At 36.4% G+C, this 17,030-nt stretch overlaps 1 protein-coding gene across 2 annotated transcripts in view; it reads left to right on the forward strand.

The window, feature by feature from the left end:
* The window catches only part of LOC141835861 (protein OPAQUE1), an 87,175-nt gene that overhangs the window by 17,610 nt on the left and 52,535 nt on the right, over positions 1 to 17,030 (forward strand). For both annotated transcript variants that reach the window (XM_074723249.1, XM_074723248.1), the window contains 2 exons: positions 5,543 to 5,603; positions 16,749 to 16,926. In XM_074723249.1, coding sequence (XP_074579350.1) covers positions 5,543 to 5,603; positions 16,749 to 16,926 — 239 coding nt within the window. The remainder of the gene's footprint in view (positions 1 to 5,542; positions 5,604 to 16,748; positions 16,927 to 17,030) is intronic.

The following is a 17,030-nucleotide window of genomic DNA, read 5'->3' on the forward strand; positions in this document are numbered from 1 at the left end:
ATGATGCCTTAAGTGCACTAGCTCTAATGGTGCATGACTCTCATTAGCTTGTGCCAATCTTTGATATACCTTTAGGTCTAACTCCTAGAGATATGGTATTCATTTCGTAATTATAAAATCCACGAATGAAGCAAATTCATAAAAAAAAAAAATCAAATTCAGTTATGTCATGATTGTCCTAGTTAGTTGGGCCAACTACATGAATTTTATCTCCATGGGTATGCCACTATTAATATGCAAATCAATTAGTTAGTTCTTATTACATAAACTAATTTCTTTAGTCTCCTTTTTTGACGTGTTTGTTCCATTTTAATAGATTAACCCTTCTAATTAAATGATTTATCTGTTGCTCTTGATTATGTTTATATCACATTAACTTATTTTCTCTCATTTTATCATCGGTCAGAGATAAATGCTCTGAATATTAAGTTTTATTTTATCCTTTTTGCTAACTCCACATATTCATAATCTTATTTTTTATTTCAATTATGTTAACTTTTTGAATAATATTCTTTATCCATTAATAATATCTTCACCAATATGCTCGATTGATGAATAGTACACTCAAGTTATCTAAAATTTCTTTTATATATATATATATATATATGAGAATTTCATGTCCACTAATTCTAACTATTCCATAAATTTTCCATAAGTGAAACTATATATTCAATGTCGTGTAGTGAGACTATATATTCAGTTTTTCTTTTATATATTTTAAGAGCAATTACCTAGAAGTACCTTAGAAATATAAATTTCATGGTCCCCATGTTTTTTTTTTTCTATCCAACAAATGGACAGAAATACCCCTAAATCTCCCAATTAAAGTGGTCTCAATGGTCCTGCCTGACAAGCTGATCCAGTGGTGTATGAGCTCCTCCTTTGTGTCACTTCTTCCACCTCGCTTAAACTTTTGCATGTTTTCCCCTCCGTCAGCCACAAGCACAAATTCCACTTTTTATGGGTCCAGAGATTCTTTCACAAAACAATCCATCTTTTTCCGGTTTATTGGTCTTATAATGAAACGTATAGGGCTTTGTCACCTTTCCAACTATCTCTCCATTAGGTAAGATTTTATTGGCCCAAGCTTTTATTTGTTGAGGAGAAACTAGGCCAATTCGAAGTTGTTGATGTTTATACCGGTCAATCATAGAATAGAAATTCTAATTCATTCAGATCAAGCTTCCTTCCTATTAATCTGCAAGTTTTTCTCGGATACAAGGAAATGATTCAGTTCTTCAGCACTAATGCAACCACCTCTCTTTCCAACCTCTCTCTATTCTTTTGCTTTAGAACCAGATAGGTGTTTTTCACAGCAGCATCGTGTTCATCTACTGCTCCACTTAAGTGGCCATGTGATAATGGGCGTGCCTTTTTTCTTGATTGTTTGGGCACCAAACCGCCCATAGGAATCACTTCCTGCTTCCCTGAATCCTAGGGCTAATTCCAGCATCTTCTTGGTTGATAGCATCCCTCCTCCACTCATGAAGGACATGAACATCACTAAGTCGTGTAGTTGCTTGTCCAACCACTACAAGCTGTGATCTCCTTTTGAGTTACCCTCACACCAACTACAGGTTGCCACCAGCTTGATCAGAACGGAAGGAAGTTGACCCATCTCTCGATTGATCTCCTTGAGAGCTGGATAGGTTGAGAGCTGGTTATGCAAGTTTTTGTTTGGGAGATTCACCTATGATCAACAAGGGAGGATGTTGTATGAATATAGATATACGATTGCATTTTCATTGCCTATTTTTAGCACTAGCTTAGCACAAAAATAGTTTACTCAAGCTGTCTTCAATTTGGCGTGGTAGTTTCTGGCCCTTTTTAACACTACACAGGTTTTTTTGGAAAGGTTCTAACTATATGGTCCTATATATTGATGTTAGATTCATGTGGATATGAGATTGCTTGGTCATTTTCCTATATTTGGCATAAAAATATCCTGATTAAGTTTTCAAAAAACTGCTTGATTGGGCTATTTTTGACACTTCTAGGCACTTTGCAAAGGTGTTTTGGGAGCTTCCAACCATGGTTTGAAATCTCTAATTGTGCTGGGTGATATAGTGGAAATGTATAATTTTGATAAATTACTGAAATACTACTAATCACTATATACAATGTCTCTTTCCTCTACTTAATCTCCTTCCTCCTTCATCCTCCAATTTGCCATTGGTACCATGCATCGAAACATTGATAAGATACCAAAAAAAGTACAGTTCCAATCAAAGATTGAAACTCTGGCATGGTTTAAGATTTTGAACCTTGTTCCAACTGTGATGTTTGGTAGGTGGTCTTTACTCTGTTATGTTTTGACATAGTTTTAACTATAGAAGACCTAGTCAAACTGTTTTAAACAAATAAATTTATTGTGTTTATTTTTCTATTTTCCAGTTATCATTTGACTTGCATGTAGTTCAAATGATGCAGATGGATTTTTGTCTAATTATCAAATCTTTCAAATCGTTAATGTTAGATTGCATGAACTATGATGGGTTGGTTTTTGTACTATTTTGGCACAAAGCATCTCTAGATTGTTCTAAAATACATCAATGAATTACTCAATGGAGTAGATATGAGTTAAATTGAGACACATCAGTGACCAATATGATTCAAGATGCACATAATATCCATTTCATAATGTGGAAAAGTACACCTAAGAAAAGCAAAGAGAAAAATGGTATAATTAGGAAAAAGATCCGACAAACACAATCTAATTAGAGACTACTATTTAGGGACCCAAAACTAACCCAAATAACTAATGTTACTAATATAAAGTAAATTATTGAATAGTAACTGTAATTTGACACCTCCAAGATAGAACCTCCCAATATAAGTATGAGATGCTTCAATATGTTACAACAAAGAAAAATAAAAATAATATAACAATGTATTTTAAACAAATACAGTAGGATTGACAAAAAGTTGAAAATGATTGCATGTATCGATACCAACTCATAACTCCAATAACATACTGATAAAATCCCTAAAAAAAAGAAAATTCCACTTTTGTAAACCTTAGATTTGAATAATTAAACAATAAAAAAACATGTTGATATGATGCATGGATGTTAGTGCAGAACACTTAAAGCATGACAACTTCTTACTTCGTTGGCTTTTCTCTACACCGAGGAAGAGCAAGTATGCCAAGACTTTTGCTGCTCCATCATCAGCATTGACATCACCTCCAACAGTGTCACATAGAGTCAGGTAGATTGGTGAAGGCGACCATGATGGAGAGGATGTGTAGACATTGATGACGATGACTAATAAAGGTTAAACCGATTTCGTGTAGTCTAATTTTATTGGGGTTAATTTGATCCATTCTAAAAGGAGGGAGCCTTGTTTGGGACATAATCAACATAAGGGCTCTGTTTAGGATATTTGATTGGTAGAGGCCTTTCTAGGGTAATGCTTTATTTAAAACCTTTATTTTCCCCCCAACATTTAAACTTCACTTAATCTAATCCGATTAATTAAGCTTTGAAATCTCATTCTCAATTTCAGTTTTGGTTACTGTTCAGAATGAGATGATATTAGGGCCCTCACATATGCGTTGACACATAATGTTGAAGGCATTGAAAAGAGAGAAGAAGAATTAGGAAGAGTAGATGAAGTTGTTTGTGTAAGGGAGAGTCTTGATAGAATTTCCATTCACTGACCAGTTACAGAAATCCTGAAAGAGTCATGGAAAGTTGCAACTTTTGGAAGAGGCATGGAAGCCTTAGATGCATCTCCTGTTGCATCACCGCCTTCAAAAGAGTTGCAAAAGCCTTTGATGCATTAGGAGAAACCTCTGGTGGCACTGCAGTAGCCTCAAGTGCTTCTCATTGTGGCGTTGCACTAACTCAACATGTTTGGAAGAGTTGTAGAAGCTAATCAACAGCATTGTGGAAGCTCTCTATCAGTGATGCAGAATCTAACAGGTAACACCACATAAACCTTAGGGGAAGTTTGAGAAGTGTCTCACTGCATCACCCATGATTGTTTGATTTGTGTTTAGTCTCGGCGGACATAACGAAATGTTTTGCTATTACCGACCACCACAGAACAAAATTTTTAAGCCATTTTAAATGTAATTAAATATTGTTTGGAATTAACATATATTGAGCTACATTTTGAATATGAGTGGTTAGTTTTGTTAGTACGGATGTCTGAGCTAATGATACACCTAATGCTTTTCTCAGTAAAATGAATAAATTACATTCTTTGAATCTTAAACACCAAATTGCTAAGCAATAGTATTCATTACAACCTAATGAATTAACCAAAAAAACCCAAAAATAACTTGGGTTACATGCATGTTTTAGTTGTGTTGACAACAAGATTTGTGTAACTGGTACTTACCTATTTACGAAGATTCAGTTATTTTTGTCCTAAAGGATTGACAAATATTGCTTGATAGATTTAGTACGTAAAGTGTTTATATATATTTGGATTGAAAATAAGGGAAGATATGCTCTCTTTGAAAGGTTTAGTCTGACAATTAGGGTAACATCAGCGAGCATATATACCTGAGTGAAATTTCAGCTTAGTAATTTCCATCATTTGTCAAAGATTAAGCCATGGGTTTTGACCACTAATATAGGATACATAAACCTTTGCAATTTATGCAACAATTCAGGTGTGGATAGTATCTATATACTGCTGCATAAGAGGGGTCATTAATTTTATATATACACATGTATTACTTATATGCCGATGTTCATTGAATACAACATTTTACCCAACAAATTTAACAATGATCATGTCAAATAGATTTTTAATTATATGTTTTTTTGTTGGTGCTATGATATTTAATGAAGTATGTTATCAATGGTAGAAATATTCTTGATGATTCCTAACATTTACATTTTTTTTTAGTTTTTGAATCTTATGCATTGATTCCAATCTTATCTATCCCATTGGTTCTGTATGGTTGATATGTATAATCTTTTGACTGATCAATATCAATATCATTTTGTTAACTATGCCATGCTCAATGCAATGCGTTGTGATTCTTTCATACTTGACTTGATACCTTGTTTAAAAGGAAGTCTCCTCTAATTCTTGTCCTTGTCATGTCCTTACTCAGGCTAACTTTTCACTTTGTTCTACTGCAATCATCAACCTTGCTTCATTTGATCCTCACATGACACTCGACAATGACTCTCTTTACATCAACTTGTAGGGTACTCTTCCTCTGATTTCCGATTTTTAGTTGCGACTCTCAACGCCCTTTTTCATATCTGTTATATAGCCTTGCATTATGCACCTCCTTATGTGTTATAACCTGAAGACTTCGTTCCATAGACTAGAAATGACTCCCCCTTACATAATGAAAAATTAATTTACTTTTCAAGCGGTTAAGCAAAACAAGGTGATCAACTTTATTTTATTCTTAATGCAGTTCAAAATTTGAAATAAAATTTGGGTTATTCTGAAATTTTAGTTTTAAATTTCTACAAATTTACTTAATGTTTAAGAGTGGTACCTTCTCTAACTCCAGATTTCTTCTGTTGGTGTTTCTTTAATGATATTTATATTGTTTCACTTTTGGCAGCTATGATGAAAAGGCAGTAACAAGTGAGATTCTTCAGATGTTGAAACTTGCAAACTTCCAGGCATCTTTGTTTCCACTCTCAATTTCTTTTCTTGCAATACTTATATTATTTACTTAAGAAGCACATTTTTATTTGTAATGTTCTTAGGTAAAACTAGTTCATGTTTATATTAATATGAATAATTTTGATTCTAGATATTGAAAGTGTAAATGATGCAATTACTACAAGAATAGTTATTGGTATTGAAAATGAAACCAAGTGTTTTAGCATAAGAACTCATTTTGTGTATGTAAATATTATAAACTTCCATACTGCATTATGTTAATCATAACGTGATTAGTGTTAATGACATAAATTTTGTCTGACTAATATTAATAATGGATACATTGCGTTATGATTTTGGTTTTGCCATTAGGTTCACCATTGAGATGTTCATATTCTGCCTTCCTACAAATTAGTTGTATTATTCTCTTTTGTCTGTGAGCTCATTACAATGGGAGAGAGATCCATATCAGAAACTTACAGAGGCATATTGATGTAATTGGAGGATGTATAAATTTGGAGAATGATCAGACCATTGTATTTCCCATCTGCACAAGAAGTAGGCCATCTCTCAGAATGAAATGAACTACAACACCTTGGATGTGTTACAATGATAGAGCGATGTGCCAATCTCAAAACCTTTTAGAGACAGACCAAAAAAATTAAGAGGAATATAAGAATGATTATCCTAATATTTCGTTCCCATTAGCAACAGATCATCTGTTACAATGTAACCAACTACACTTTCCTGTAAAATCTATATTGCTACCTATCTTGCCTAATCACGGCTTCAATTGCATTTGAACATCAACTTTTCTATTGATATTCACTTACTCTATATAGATAAAACAACTGCATATTACAAACTACCAATTCAGCTATGTCACTTGGTGAATTTACAATTTTGTGGCTACCAATTCACATGGACGAATGACACGGTCTCATGCATATTGGATTAAGGTTTCATCAATCATTATTGGTTGATGGAGGACTATCATAGCTTGCGGAATTCTTTCCATCGGGTTGCCTATCCGATCACTCTTGTTGCATTGTGTCATTGGTGAGCAGCGAGCAACAAGAGTGTCGCGCCTTTAAATTCTACAATGTGGATGCTTGATGATAGTTTCCCGGAGCTAGTTACGAAGACATGGGCTGAGCATATTTTTGGAACTGCGCAGTTCATTCTTAAGAAGAAACATCTAAAGCCCAGGTTGCGAGACCTTAACAAGGTGTATTTCCAGCATGTTTGTCAATAGGCTTTGCTGACAAATGAGGAGCTCAAGAAGGTACAACACAATATCTTGAATGGTTAGGCCCCTCTGGGCATCTTTCACCAACTACAAGTCAAAGCCACAAGACTCGGAGAAGCGGAACAATCATTCTATCAACAACGAGCCAAGTGCATGTTCCTCAAGCAAAACGACCGATGCATTAAGTTTTTTCCATAACCTTGTCAAGCGAAATAACGAGCGCAACACCATCGTGGCTATCACAAATGCATTGGGCAAGCAAATGACAAGCACCTAAGAAGTTGCAGTGGTATTCGTAGCTTACTATGATAACCTCCTTGGCATGCAAGCAAACTGTTCACCACTGGACAACATCACTTTGTATTCTGGATCGGTTCTTTCACCTACTGATCAACAATGTTTGATCAGCCCCATTAGCCTAGAAGACGCCCGAAACGCGTTGGACATTGGCAATGATCGGGTGCCAAAGCTGGATGGTTTTACGGAGTCAAGTTCTTTAAATCTTCTTGGGATATAGTGAAGTCCGATCTGTTTGAAGCCGTGTAGGAATTTTTCACAGTAGGGCGTCTTCTCAAGCAATGGAATCATACCTTATTGGTGCTCATCCTCAAGTTGAATCACGTACTAAACGTTATGGATTATCAACCAATCTCATGTTGCACGGTTGTATACAAGCTCACCCCCAAGATCTTGGCCACAAGAATGCAGGTGGTCATCAGAATTCTCTTGGATCTGACACAAGCGGCTTACGTTGAAGATTGATCCTTAGTGGAGAACATCCACCTTGCTTAAGAACTACTAAGAAAGTATGCGAGGAAAAGGATCTCCTTGAGGCGCGCCCTCAAAGTCGACCTTCAAAAGGTCTTCGACACAGTGGATTGAGATTTTTTATTAGCTGCCCTACATGACTTTGGTTTCCCATAGCAGTATGTCAATTGGATCTTTGAATGCGTTACAACCGTATCTTATTCCGTGGAATCAATGGGGTAATGCATGAATTTTTCAAAGGGTGGCGGGGCCTCCGTTAAGGTGATCTACTATTACCAATTTTATTTGGTTTATGTCTAGAAGTTCTCTTTAGATCTCTCTGAGTCATTGCAAGGTAGCCCAACTTCCACTATCATCCAATGTGTGCGGGCACCAACATCACTCGCCTAGCATCGCGGACGACTTACTTCTTTTTGCCCACGCCAATGAATCTATTGTTGGATTGTTTGTGGATTGTATAGCGAAGATTGGAACCACTACGGGGCTACATCCCAAACTCAGAAAGTCTAACATTTAGCTTGGTGGAGTCAACGAATGAACCAAAAATAGATTACTACATCTCACGGGGTTCTAGCAGGGTACCTTCCCATTCTAATATCTTGACATACCCTTGGTTACGATGAAATTGAGGACTAGAAACTATGGGGCCTTGACGGATGCCATACTGTGTAAACTCACCACATGACCTAAGCACACGCTGTCCTATGCATGTAAACTTGAGTTGGTTAAAACTGTTTTGCAGGCCGTTGAGTGTTTTTGGGTCTCTATCTTGTCGATTCCAAGTGCGGTCGTTGACAAGTTATATAACATTTGTTGCTTCTTTGTTTAGATGTCCAAACACCTGCCTATCTTATGGGCCTCAATGTGCCTAGCTAAGGGTGAGGGAGGGTATGGAGCGTGGGACTTGCGAGCTTGAAACTCCGCTTTGCTCTGTAAGTCCATATGGAATCTTCAACACAAAAAAGATTCACTTTGGGGGAAATGAGTCCATCATCAATACCTCTAGCACATTGACTTATGAGATTGGAATGCCAAGGCCTCCAACTTGCCTTTAATCAAGAAAATATTGCAACTTCGGGACATTGTGCAGCAAAATCGACTCCAAACAGTAGGCGTAGAGCCTGCTGTCCACTTGGTTCGGTTCTGTCCAGCGGGGGGCATCAACTCCGTATGACTTCTTTTGGCCGAAACGAGCCCAAGACTAGGGGTGTAAACAAGCCAAGCCGCTTGCGAGCTATTTGGGTCTAGGTTCGAAAACAAGTTCGTTCGATTAAGTTAACGAGTCGAGCTTAAGCTTATTTTCAAGCTTGAAAACATTATCGAGCCGAGCTTGAGCTTAATAGTATTTGGTTCGTGAGCTCGCGAATATGTTCGTTTAGAAGTTTAGAGCTCGAGCTTAATAGTATTTGGTTCGTGAGCTCGCGAACATGTTTGTTTAGAGGCTTGCAAATGTGTTCGTTAAGAGGCTTGTGAACATGTTCATTAAGAGGCTCGTTTATCATATTATATTATATTATATATATATTACATGAATTATAAATATTATATATTATTGAGTCGAGTTCGAACTAAGTTCGTTTAATTTTTAAAAGAGCTATTTTCAAACCGAACTTAAGCTATTCGTGAATTATTTAATTTCATTACAAGCCGAACTTGAACTTGAGAATTAAAACTCGAATCGAACTCGAGTCGAACTTGAGCTTTAGGAAAACGAACCGAACACGATCTCATGCCCCTTAATGTTCGACTCGGCTCGATTCGATTACACCCCTATCCAAGATATGACAAAGGCTATATGGAAGCCCTACCTCATGCCAAAGCATCAGTTTACGTTATGACTCCTAGCACAGGGTCGTCTACGCACCAAGGATAAGCTGGAATATGTGAAGTGCAAAACCTATCCATTGTGCAAGCAGACTGATGAATCATTAGACCATATCTTTTTTAGATGTCCCATTAGCACTACACTTTGGGACAAGGTAAAGATTTGGCTTCAACTATAGCATGTAATGACCACCTCCACATGAATGTTAGAGATTTTTCTCCGGAGATACTGCGGTAATGGCCGCTTGATTAGAGCTAGATATTTGGACATGTCTTGTATGATCTTCTTGTTATGGCAAGCACGTAATTGTTGCCTATTATCTGGTTATATTAGTTAATATATATTCGTAATTAGGTAGTTGTCAATTAGCCTAATTATAGTTTCCTTAGTTGGATTCTTTCCTTAGAAAGATTTTTAGTTTGTATATAAATAGACCCTTATGTAAAGGGTGTAAATTCAGGAGGAATAAGAATTATTTCCAGATATTTTGTTTAACATGGTATTAGAGCTTTAGGTGCTTTTTTCCCCTCCTTCAGCTTCTCTTCGGTTTCGCATTCCAATAAGTCAGCTTTTCCACGGTCGCGATTTGGGAGGAGATTAGCAGATCGAGGTTGGCTTCGCATCGCTTTGTTCCTCGGACGTGATCACACTCGCCCTTCTTCGTTCCTCGGACGCGATCACACGCGTCCTTCCCGACACCAGCTTTTTCCCCCGCCCGTAGCCGCTATTGTTGCTTCTCATTAAAGCATGCATCGCGATTTCGCCCCCTGTTGATCGCCTTCTCCCTGGGGTCGCGTTGCCGTCCATTGCTCCCGTCCGTGCAAGGGCGTCGCCGGACCGGTGAATACGGGCGCAGTGCTGTGGCGAGCTGATCGGCGCCCCTCTACGCTGCTCGCCGGAGAAGCACGGGCGTCGAAACCTTAGCCAAAAGCAGCGATTCTAGCTTCCTCTTCCTTCTCTGTTTTTTCCTCCGCCGCGCGTGCATGCCGGTTTCTCACCGCCACTTGCGATTCTGCAGAAGACAGCGTCTTCCCGACACCAGCAGGTGCGATTTCTACGATCTGAGGGAGACGAGGTCTTTCCTCAGACGCGATCCCGCGCGTCCTCTCTTGTTCGTCGACGCTTCGTTCCTCGGGCACAATCACGGCGCTTTGTTCTCCTTGCAGATAAGTTACCGCGATCTTTTCTTCCTGCAAGTTGGTTTCTTTCAGCTGCGCTCCTTCCTTTTATCTCTTATTTCACATATTTTGGAATAACACCTTATGGTTGAAAATAAGTCTTCTATTATAACGGATATTATGCCTGTGGTATCTAAAATCACGGACTACAAGTTAAATGGTTCAAATTATTTGCATTGGAGTAAAACTGTTCGTCTTTACCTACAAAGTATCGACAAAGATGAGCATTTGACTGATGACCCTCCTCAAGATGGTTCAAGGCAGACGTGGCTAAGAGAGGATGCTCGCTTGTTTCTTCAGATTCGAAATTGTATTGATAGTGAGGTAATTGGTTTGATTAATCACTGTGAATTTGTTAAAGAATTTGATGGATTATCTGGAATTTTTGTATTCTGGAAAAGGGAATATCTCCCGTATGTATGAGGTTTGCAAAGCTTTTTACCGTGTGAAAAAGCAAGATCAGCCGCTGATTAATTATTTTATGGCATTCAAGAAGACATATGAGGAGCTTAATATGTTGTTGTCCTTTAGCCCTGATGTGAAGGTTCAACAATGCCAACAAGAGCAGATGATTATCATGAGCTTTCTTGCTGGTTTATCTCTAGACTTTGATTTTGCTAAATCACAAATTCTGTCTGGCTCTGAGGTCACCTCTTTACAAGATGTATTTAGTCACATTCTCCGTACATAAAATACTATCCCTGTTCTACTTAGTGGTGCTTTGGTAAGTCGCAACACTAATTATGTGCCTAAAAAGTCAACTATTCACGGTGGAAACAAAAGACGAGGCTCACAAGATATTGAAACTCGAATGTTAAATTCTAATGGTATTATCTGTAACTATTTTCGTAAGCCGGGCCATACAAAGTTTGAGTGCAGAAACCTTCAGTATAAAAATCAGTAAAAATACTTGGCTCATATTGCATCCATTAATGATATCCCTGATAAATCAGTTTTTATCTCTGCGGATGAATTTGCCAAGTTCTCTCAATATCATGAATCACTCAAATCTGCATCTTCCTCTGTCATTGGTATTGCTGATTCAGGTAACCACAAATATCTTGTTTCCTCATCCTCTAAATGGGTCATTGATTCTGAGGCTACAGATCGTATGACAGTTAATTTTAGTCTCTTTTTTACTTTTTCACTCAAATCTAACACTCTTATTGTTAATTTAGTTGATGTGTCTTCCTCTTGTGTTCGCGGATCTAACACTATCAATCCCACTCCTTTGCTTTCTTTATTCTCTGTCTTACATTTACCTAATTTATCTTTTAATTTGCTCTCTGTTAGTCAATTAGCTCGTAATCTTAACTGTTGCGTCGTATTTTTTCCCGATCATTGTTTATTTCAGGATCTTTTGACGAAGAAGATTATTGGTAAAGGACATGAGTCTGGAGGCCTCTACATTCTTGACACATCTATTCCAAGATCCCTTGCTTGCTTAAGTGTCACTTCTCCTTTCGAGACTCATTGTAGGTTAGGTCATCCATCTCTTTCATTGCTCAAGAAGCTTTATCCACAATATAGTAAGGTGTTTTCATTAAATTGTGAGTCATGTCAGTTTGCAAAACATCATCGTCTTAGTTTGAGTCCAAGAATAAATAAATGTGCTATTATTCTTTTTGAGTTAGTTCACTCTGATATTTGGGGTCCCTGTCCTATTTTGTCTAAACTTGGTTTTAGGTATTTTGTCACTTTTGTGGACGATCATTCTCGTGTTACCTGGTTATATTTAATGAAAAATCGTTCTGAGTTATTTTCTCTATTTTGTACATTTTGTGCCGAAATTAAAACACAGTTCAATACATCCATCCGTACTTTACGAAGTGATAATTCCAAGGAATATATGTCCAGTCTATTTCAATCTTACATGAGTCAGAATGGTATGTTTCATGAAACCTCTTGTGTTGATACTCCTTCCCAAAATGTGTGGCTGAGCGGAAGAACAGACATCTTCTTGAAACTGCACAGGCCCTTTTATTTCAGATGAATGCTCCTAAATCTTTTTGGGCAGATACAGTTTCTACAACATGTTTTCTTATTAACCGCATGCCATCATCTGTTCTTCATGGTGAGATCCCTTACAAAGTTCTGTTTCCAAATAAGTCGTTGTTTCCTGCTAATCCTAGGATATTTGGTAGTACTTGTTTTGTTCAAGATGTTTGTCCACATGTCACTAAATTAGATTCCAAGTATTTGAAGTGTATCTTCCTTGGTTATTCTCGTCTTCAAAATGGTTATAGGTGTTATTGATCCAGTATTAATAAATATCTTGTTTCGATTGATGTCACCTTCATGGAAGACACACCTTATTTTTCATCCTCACTTAGCCCGATTTCTCAAAAGGAAGATGATTTATTGGTATATTCTATCACACTGTTCGCACCTGTTTGGAACCAGCCCTGACAAGCCTTCTATTATTCAAGTATGCTCCAGGTGTCAACCTCTTGATTTATGTCCTGCACCTACTACTTCGTCATCAGATCCACCTCCAATTGATGATCTTCCTATTGCGTTACGTAAAGGTAAACGTCTGTGCACTTATCATATTTCTTTTTTTGTTTCCTATAACGGTTTGATGTCTTCTTTTTGCTCTTTTATTGCTTCACTTGATTCTATTTCTATTTTTGAAACTGTCCGTGAGGCCATATCTCATCCTAGTTGGAAAGAGTCAATGATAGAGGAAATGAAAGCTTTGGATGATAATGACACTTGGGACTTAGTTGATCTACCTTTAGGCAAACGAGCTATTGGATGCAAATGGGTATTCACAGTTAAAGTCAATCCGGATGGATTTGTTGCTAGACTAAAGGCTCGTCTTGTTGCTAAGGGCTATGCTAAGACATATGGTGTGAATTATTCTGATACTTTTTCTCTTGTTGCTAAGTTGACATCAGTTCGATTGTTTATTTCACTGGCTGCTACTCATCATTGGTCTTTACATCAACTTGATATCAAGAATGCTTTTTTTCATGGTGATCTTCTGGAGGAGGTGTATATGGAGCAACCTCCTGATTTTGTTGCTCAGGGGGAGATAGGACGAGTGTGTCGTCTTAAAAAATCTTTGTATGGTTTAAAACAGAGCCCTCATGCTTGGTTTGAAAAGTTTAGTTAAGTTGTTGAAAAATTTAGTATGGTGAAAAGCAAGTCTGATCATTCTGTATTCTACAAGCTATCAGAAGTTGGTGTCATTTTGTTGGTTGTGTATGTGGAAGATATTATTATCACTGGAAGCGATACAACGGAAATTTCATAACTTAAATCTTTTATTCTTACTCAGTTTCATACAAAAGACTTAGGGGTGCTAAAGTATTTCTTAGGTGTTGAAATTAGAAGAAGCAAGAAAGGTATATTTCTATCTCAGAGAAAATATGTTCTCGACCTATTGAATGAGACTGACAGATCAGGGGCAAAGCCTTCTAGTACTCCAATAACTCAAAACATGCATCTCACAGAAGATGGAGAACTATTTGAATATCGTAAGAGATATCGAAGGTTGGTTGGGAAGTTGAATTATCTTACTGTGACTCGCCTAGATATTACATATTTGGTTAGTGTTGTTAGTCAATTTATGACATCTCCAACAGTTAATCATTGGGCAACGTTAGAGCAGATTTTGTGTTATTTGAAGGGAGCACTCGGACGGGATATCATATATAAAAATCATGAGCACACTCATATTGAAGGCTTTTCAGATGCATATTGGACAGGTTCTAAAATGGATAGAAGATTTACTTTAGGTTATTGTATTTTTGTTGGAGGAAATTTAGTTTCATGGAAAAGTAAAAAGCAAAATGTTGTATCACAATCTAGTGCAGAATCAGAATATAGGGCTATGACACAGTCTATATGTGAGATAATGTGGATATATCAGCTGTTGACTGAAGTAGAACTTAAAATTTCAATACCGGCAAACTGTGGTGTGATAATCAAGCCGCTATTCACATTGCATCAAATCTTGTGTTTCATGAGCGAACTAAGCACATTGAAATTGATTGTCATTTTATTCGTGAAAAAATTCAAAAAGGTTTGATCACTACAGGACACGTGAAGATTGGAGAACAACTAGGGGATATCTTCACAAAAGTATTAAATGCGGTTCGGGTTGATTATCTTTGTAACAAGTTGAGAACATGATTAATATCTATGCTCCAACTTGAGGGAGAGTATTATCTGGTTATATTAGTTAATATATATTCGTAATTAGGTAGTTGTCAATTAGCCTAATTGTAGTTTCCTTAGTTGGATTCTTTCCTTAGAAAGATTTCTAGTTTGTATATAAATCGACTTTTATGTAAAGGTTGTAAATTCAAGAGGAATAAGAATTATTTCCAGATATTTTGTTTAACATTGCCAATTTGAGGGAGATGTCCTTGATGTTGAGAGGATGTTTCGCAAGATCTTGACGCACATCTTTCGCTTTGCGTGCGTCTAATATGTACCTTCTCATGTGATTTCTAAACAATATTTACCTTCCTAAAAGAAAAGAAGAAAACAATGGTATGATTGCACCAACATTAGTTACTTATCTAAATTTATGAATCAATTTCGCATAGACTCCATTGCCTATTTTTGGATCTAATGTCAATTAAATTAGATCAAATTATGCTTTGAAATCTAATGCTGTGCTCGGTGGTATAGTTGAAATGTACTATCTCTATAACTTATAACAATTCAATATTAATTGACATCGATAGTATATTCTATGCATGATTGTGTCTATCATGCTGATGTATCATAGAGTCAAGTTTGACAAATTTAAAACACTTTTCATACTTTGACACACATCAAGATGGTTTTGAGTAATTATTATTGTTTAATAAGTTTCTAGTTTAATTTGTTATCTAATGCCTATAATCCTATTTTCAAAAATAAGGAAGTTTAGAGCAAGATTATAGGAGTAAAACGTATACAAATTCTTTTGAGAGGAAGGTCACTTGAAACAATTCCTCTGCGACAAATAGGAACAATTTTGCACAACTTGCACACTTCTTGTGCTAGGAAAGGAGCTTCTTCAAGCTTCAGGATGACTTGATACATCTTCAAAAGGATTCTTATGACTTGCAAAATAATTTTACAAGGATCAGACAACTTGTGATATAAATTTGCTATGGTTTTATTTAGCTTGCAAACAATTCTGTGTGGATTTAGTGAGTTCTTCAACTTGTGAACAACTTTGGAAGGGTTGAAGTTGTTAACAACTTTCATCAATTAAGGAAGAAGTTGTAACATAGCTCCTTTAAGTACCTTTTTCTTCTTCAACTTTTCCTCATCCCCTTTTAATTCATTAATGACACCATATGTCCACACTCCGGCATGATGCCGAAAGTGTAATGTTCCAATCAACCCTGGTTCAAAATGAGATTCTATACTTGGATCACATCTTACATCATTTGTCTGTCTCACATCACTGAGATTGAATATGCTAGACCTTTGCATCCAACAATTCCACATTCCCTCGATGAAAAAGGAAAATCATTCTATGGATGTGTAGTATTATTATTCATTTATTTAGAATGCATAATATGCTATGGCACCATAAATTAATTGAAAATTTTAAATTATATTAGTTTAATACTAAAATACTTTTTTATTTTTTAAAAATAAAACATTTTGTTTTAAAAGTAATAGTAGTAAATAGTTTGTCTACGTAAAATAATAAATTAATAGTATAAATATTTTATATGATGTTTAAATATAAAATATTAATAAAATCTTGAAATAATAAAATTGCAATAACTAGTTTCTTTAAGCCAAAGCACTAAAATACTGATTGAAAATAATGATGGATTGGTATGTTACAGAAATTAAATTTGTATACCGACCATGAAGTAAAAACTAATAACCTGCATTGCCAACATCTTCTCCATTGACACCACTGTTGGTTTCTTTGTTGCACTCGGCTGTAATGTGATTGTCTTTTCTAAAATTGTTTTTTGTCCTGAAAGCATGTAATTGATAGGTATTATTAAAAAGTTCTTAGTTATTTTTCTTTTAATTCGTTGTCCTCTTTCATGTTTTGCAAGATTTGTCTGAAGCCACTGCAAAAATATGTAACAATTGTATCCATGTCTTTACAATCGTTAAATCTGAGGCCATTTATCTTTATGAGCTTACAAGAAGTATCTCTCTTTCTTAGCTTGGCAAGTCTAAAATCTTCCTTAGAGCTGGTCAGATTGCAATTTTAGATGCACGGAGAAATGAGGTTTTGGAAAATGCTGCAAAGATCATTCAGAACCGCTTCAGAGCATTCGTTTGTCACAGGGAGTTTGTTGTTACTAGAGTTGCCGCAATTGCTGTCCAAGCTTATTGCCGAGGTACTTTGCACAAATTCTTTTTCTATAAAATGCATAATTCTAAGTGTAAATAGCATTGTGGAAGCTTTTTTGGGCCATCAAATGTTTACTCTGGTTTTTCCTTT

This window comes from Curcuma longa, chromosome 10 (assembly GCF_044706935.1).
Source record: "Curcuma longa cultivar G26 ecotype Majalengka, Jawa Barat chromosome 10, ITB_CL_G26_1.1, whole genome shotgun sequence".
Lineage (NCBI taxonomy): Eukaryota > Viridiplantae > Streptophyta > Magnoliopsida > Zingiberales > Zingiberaceae > Curcuma > Curcuma longa.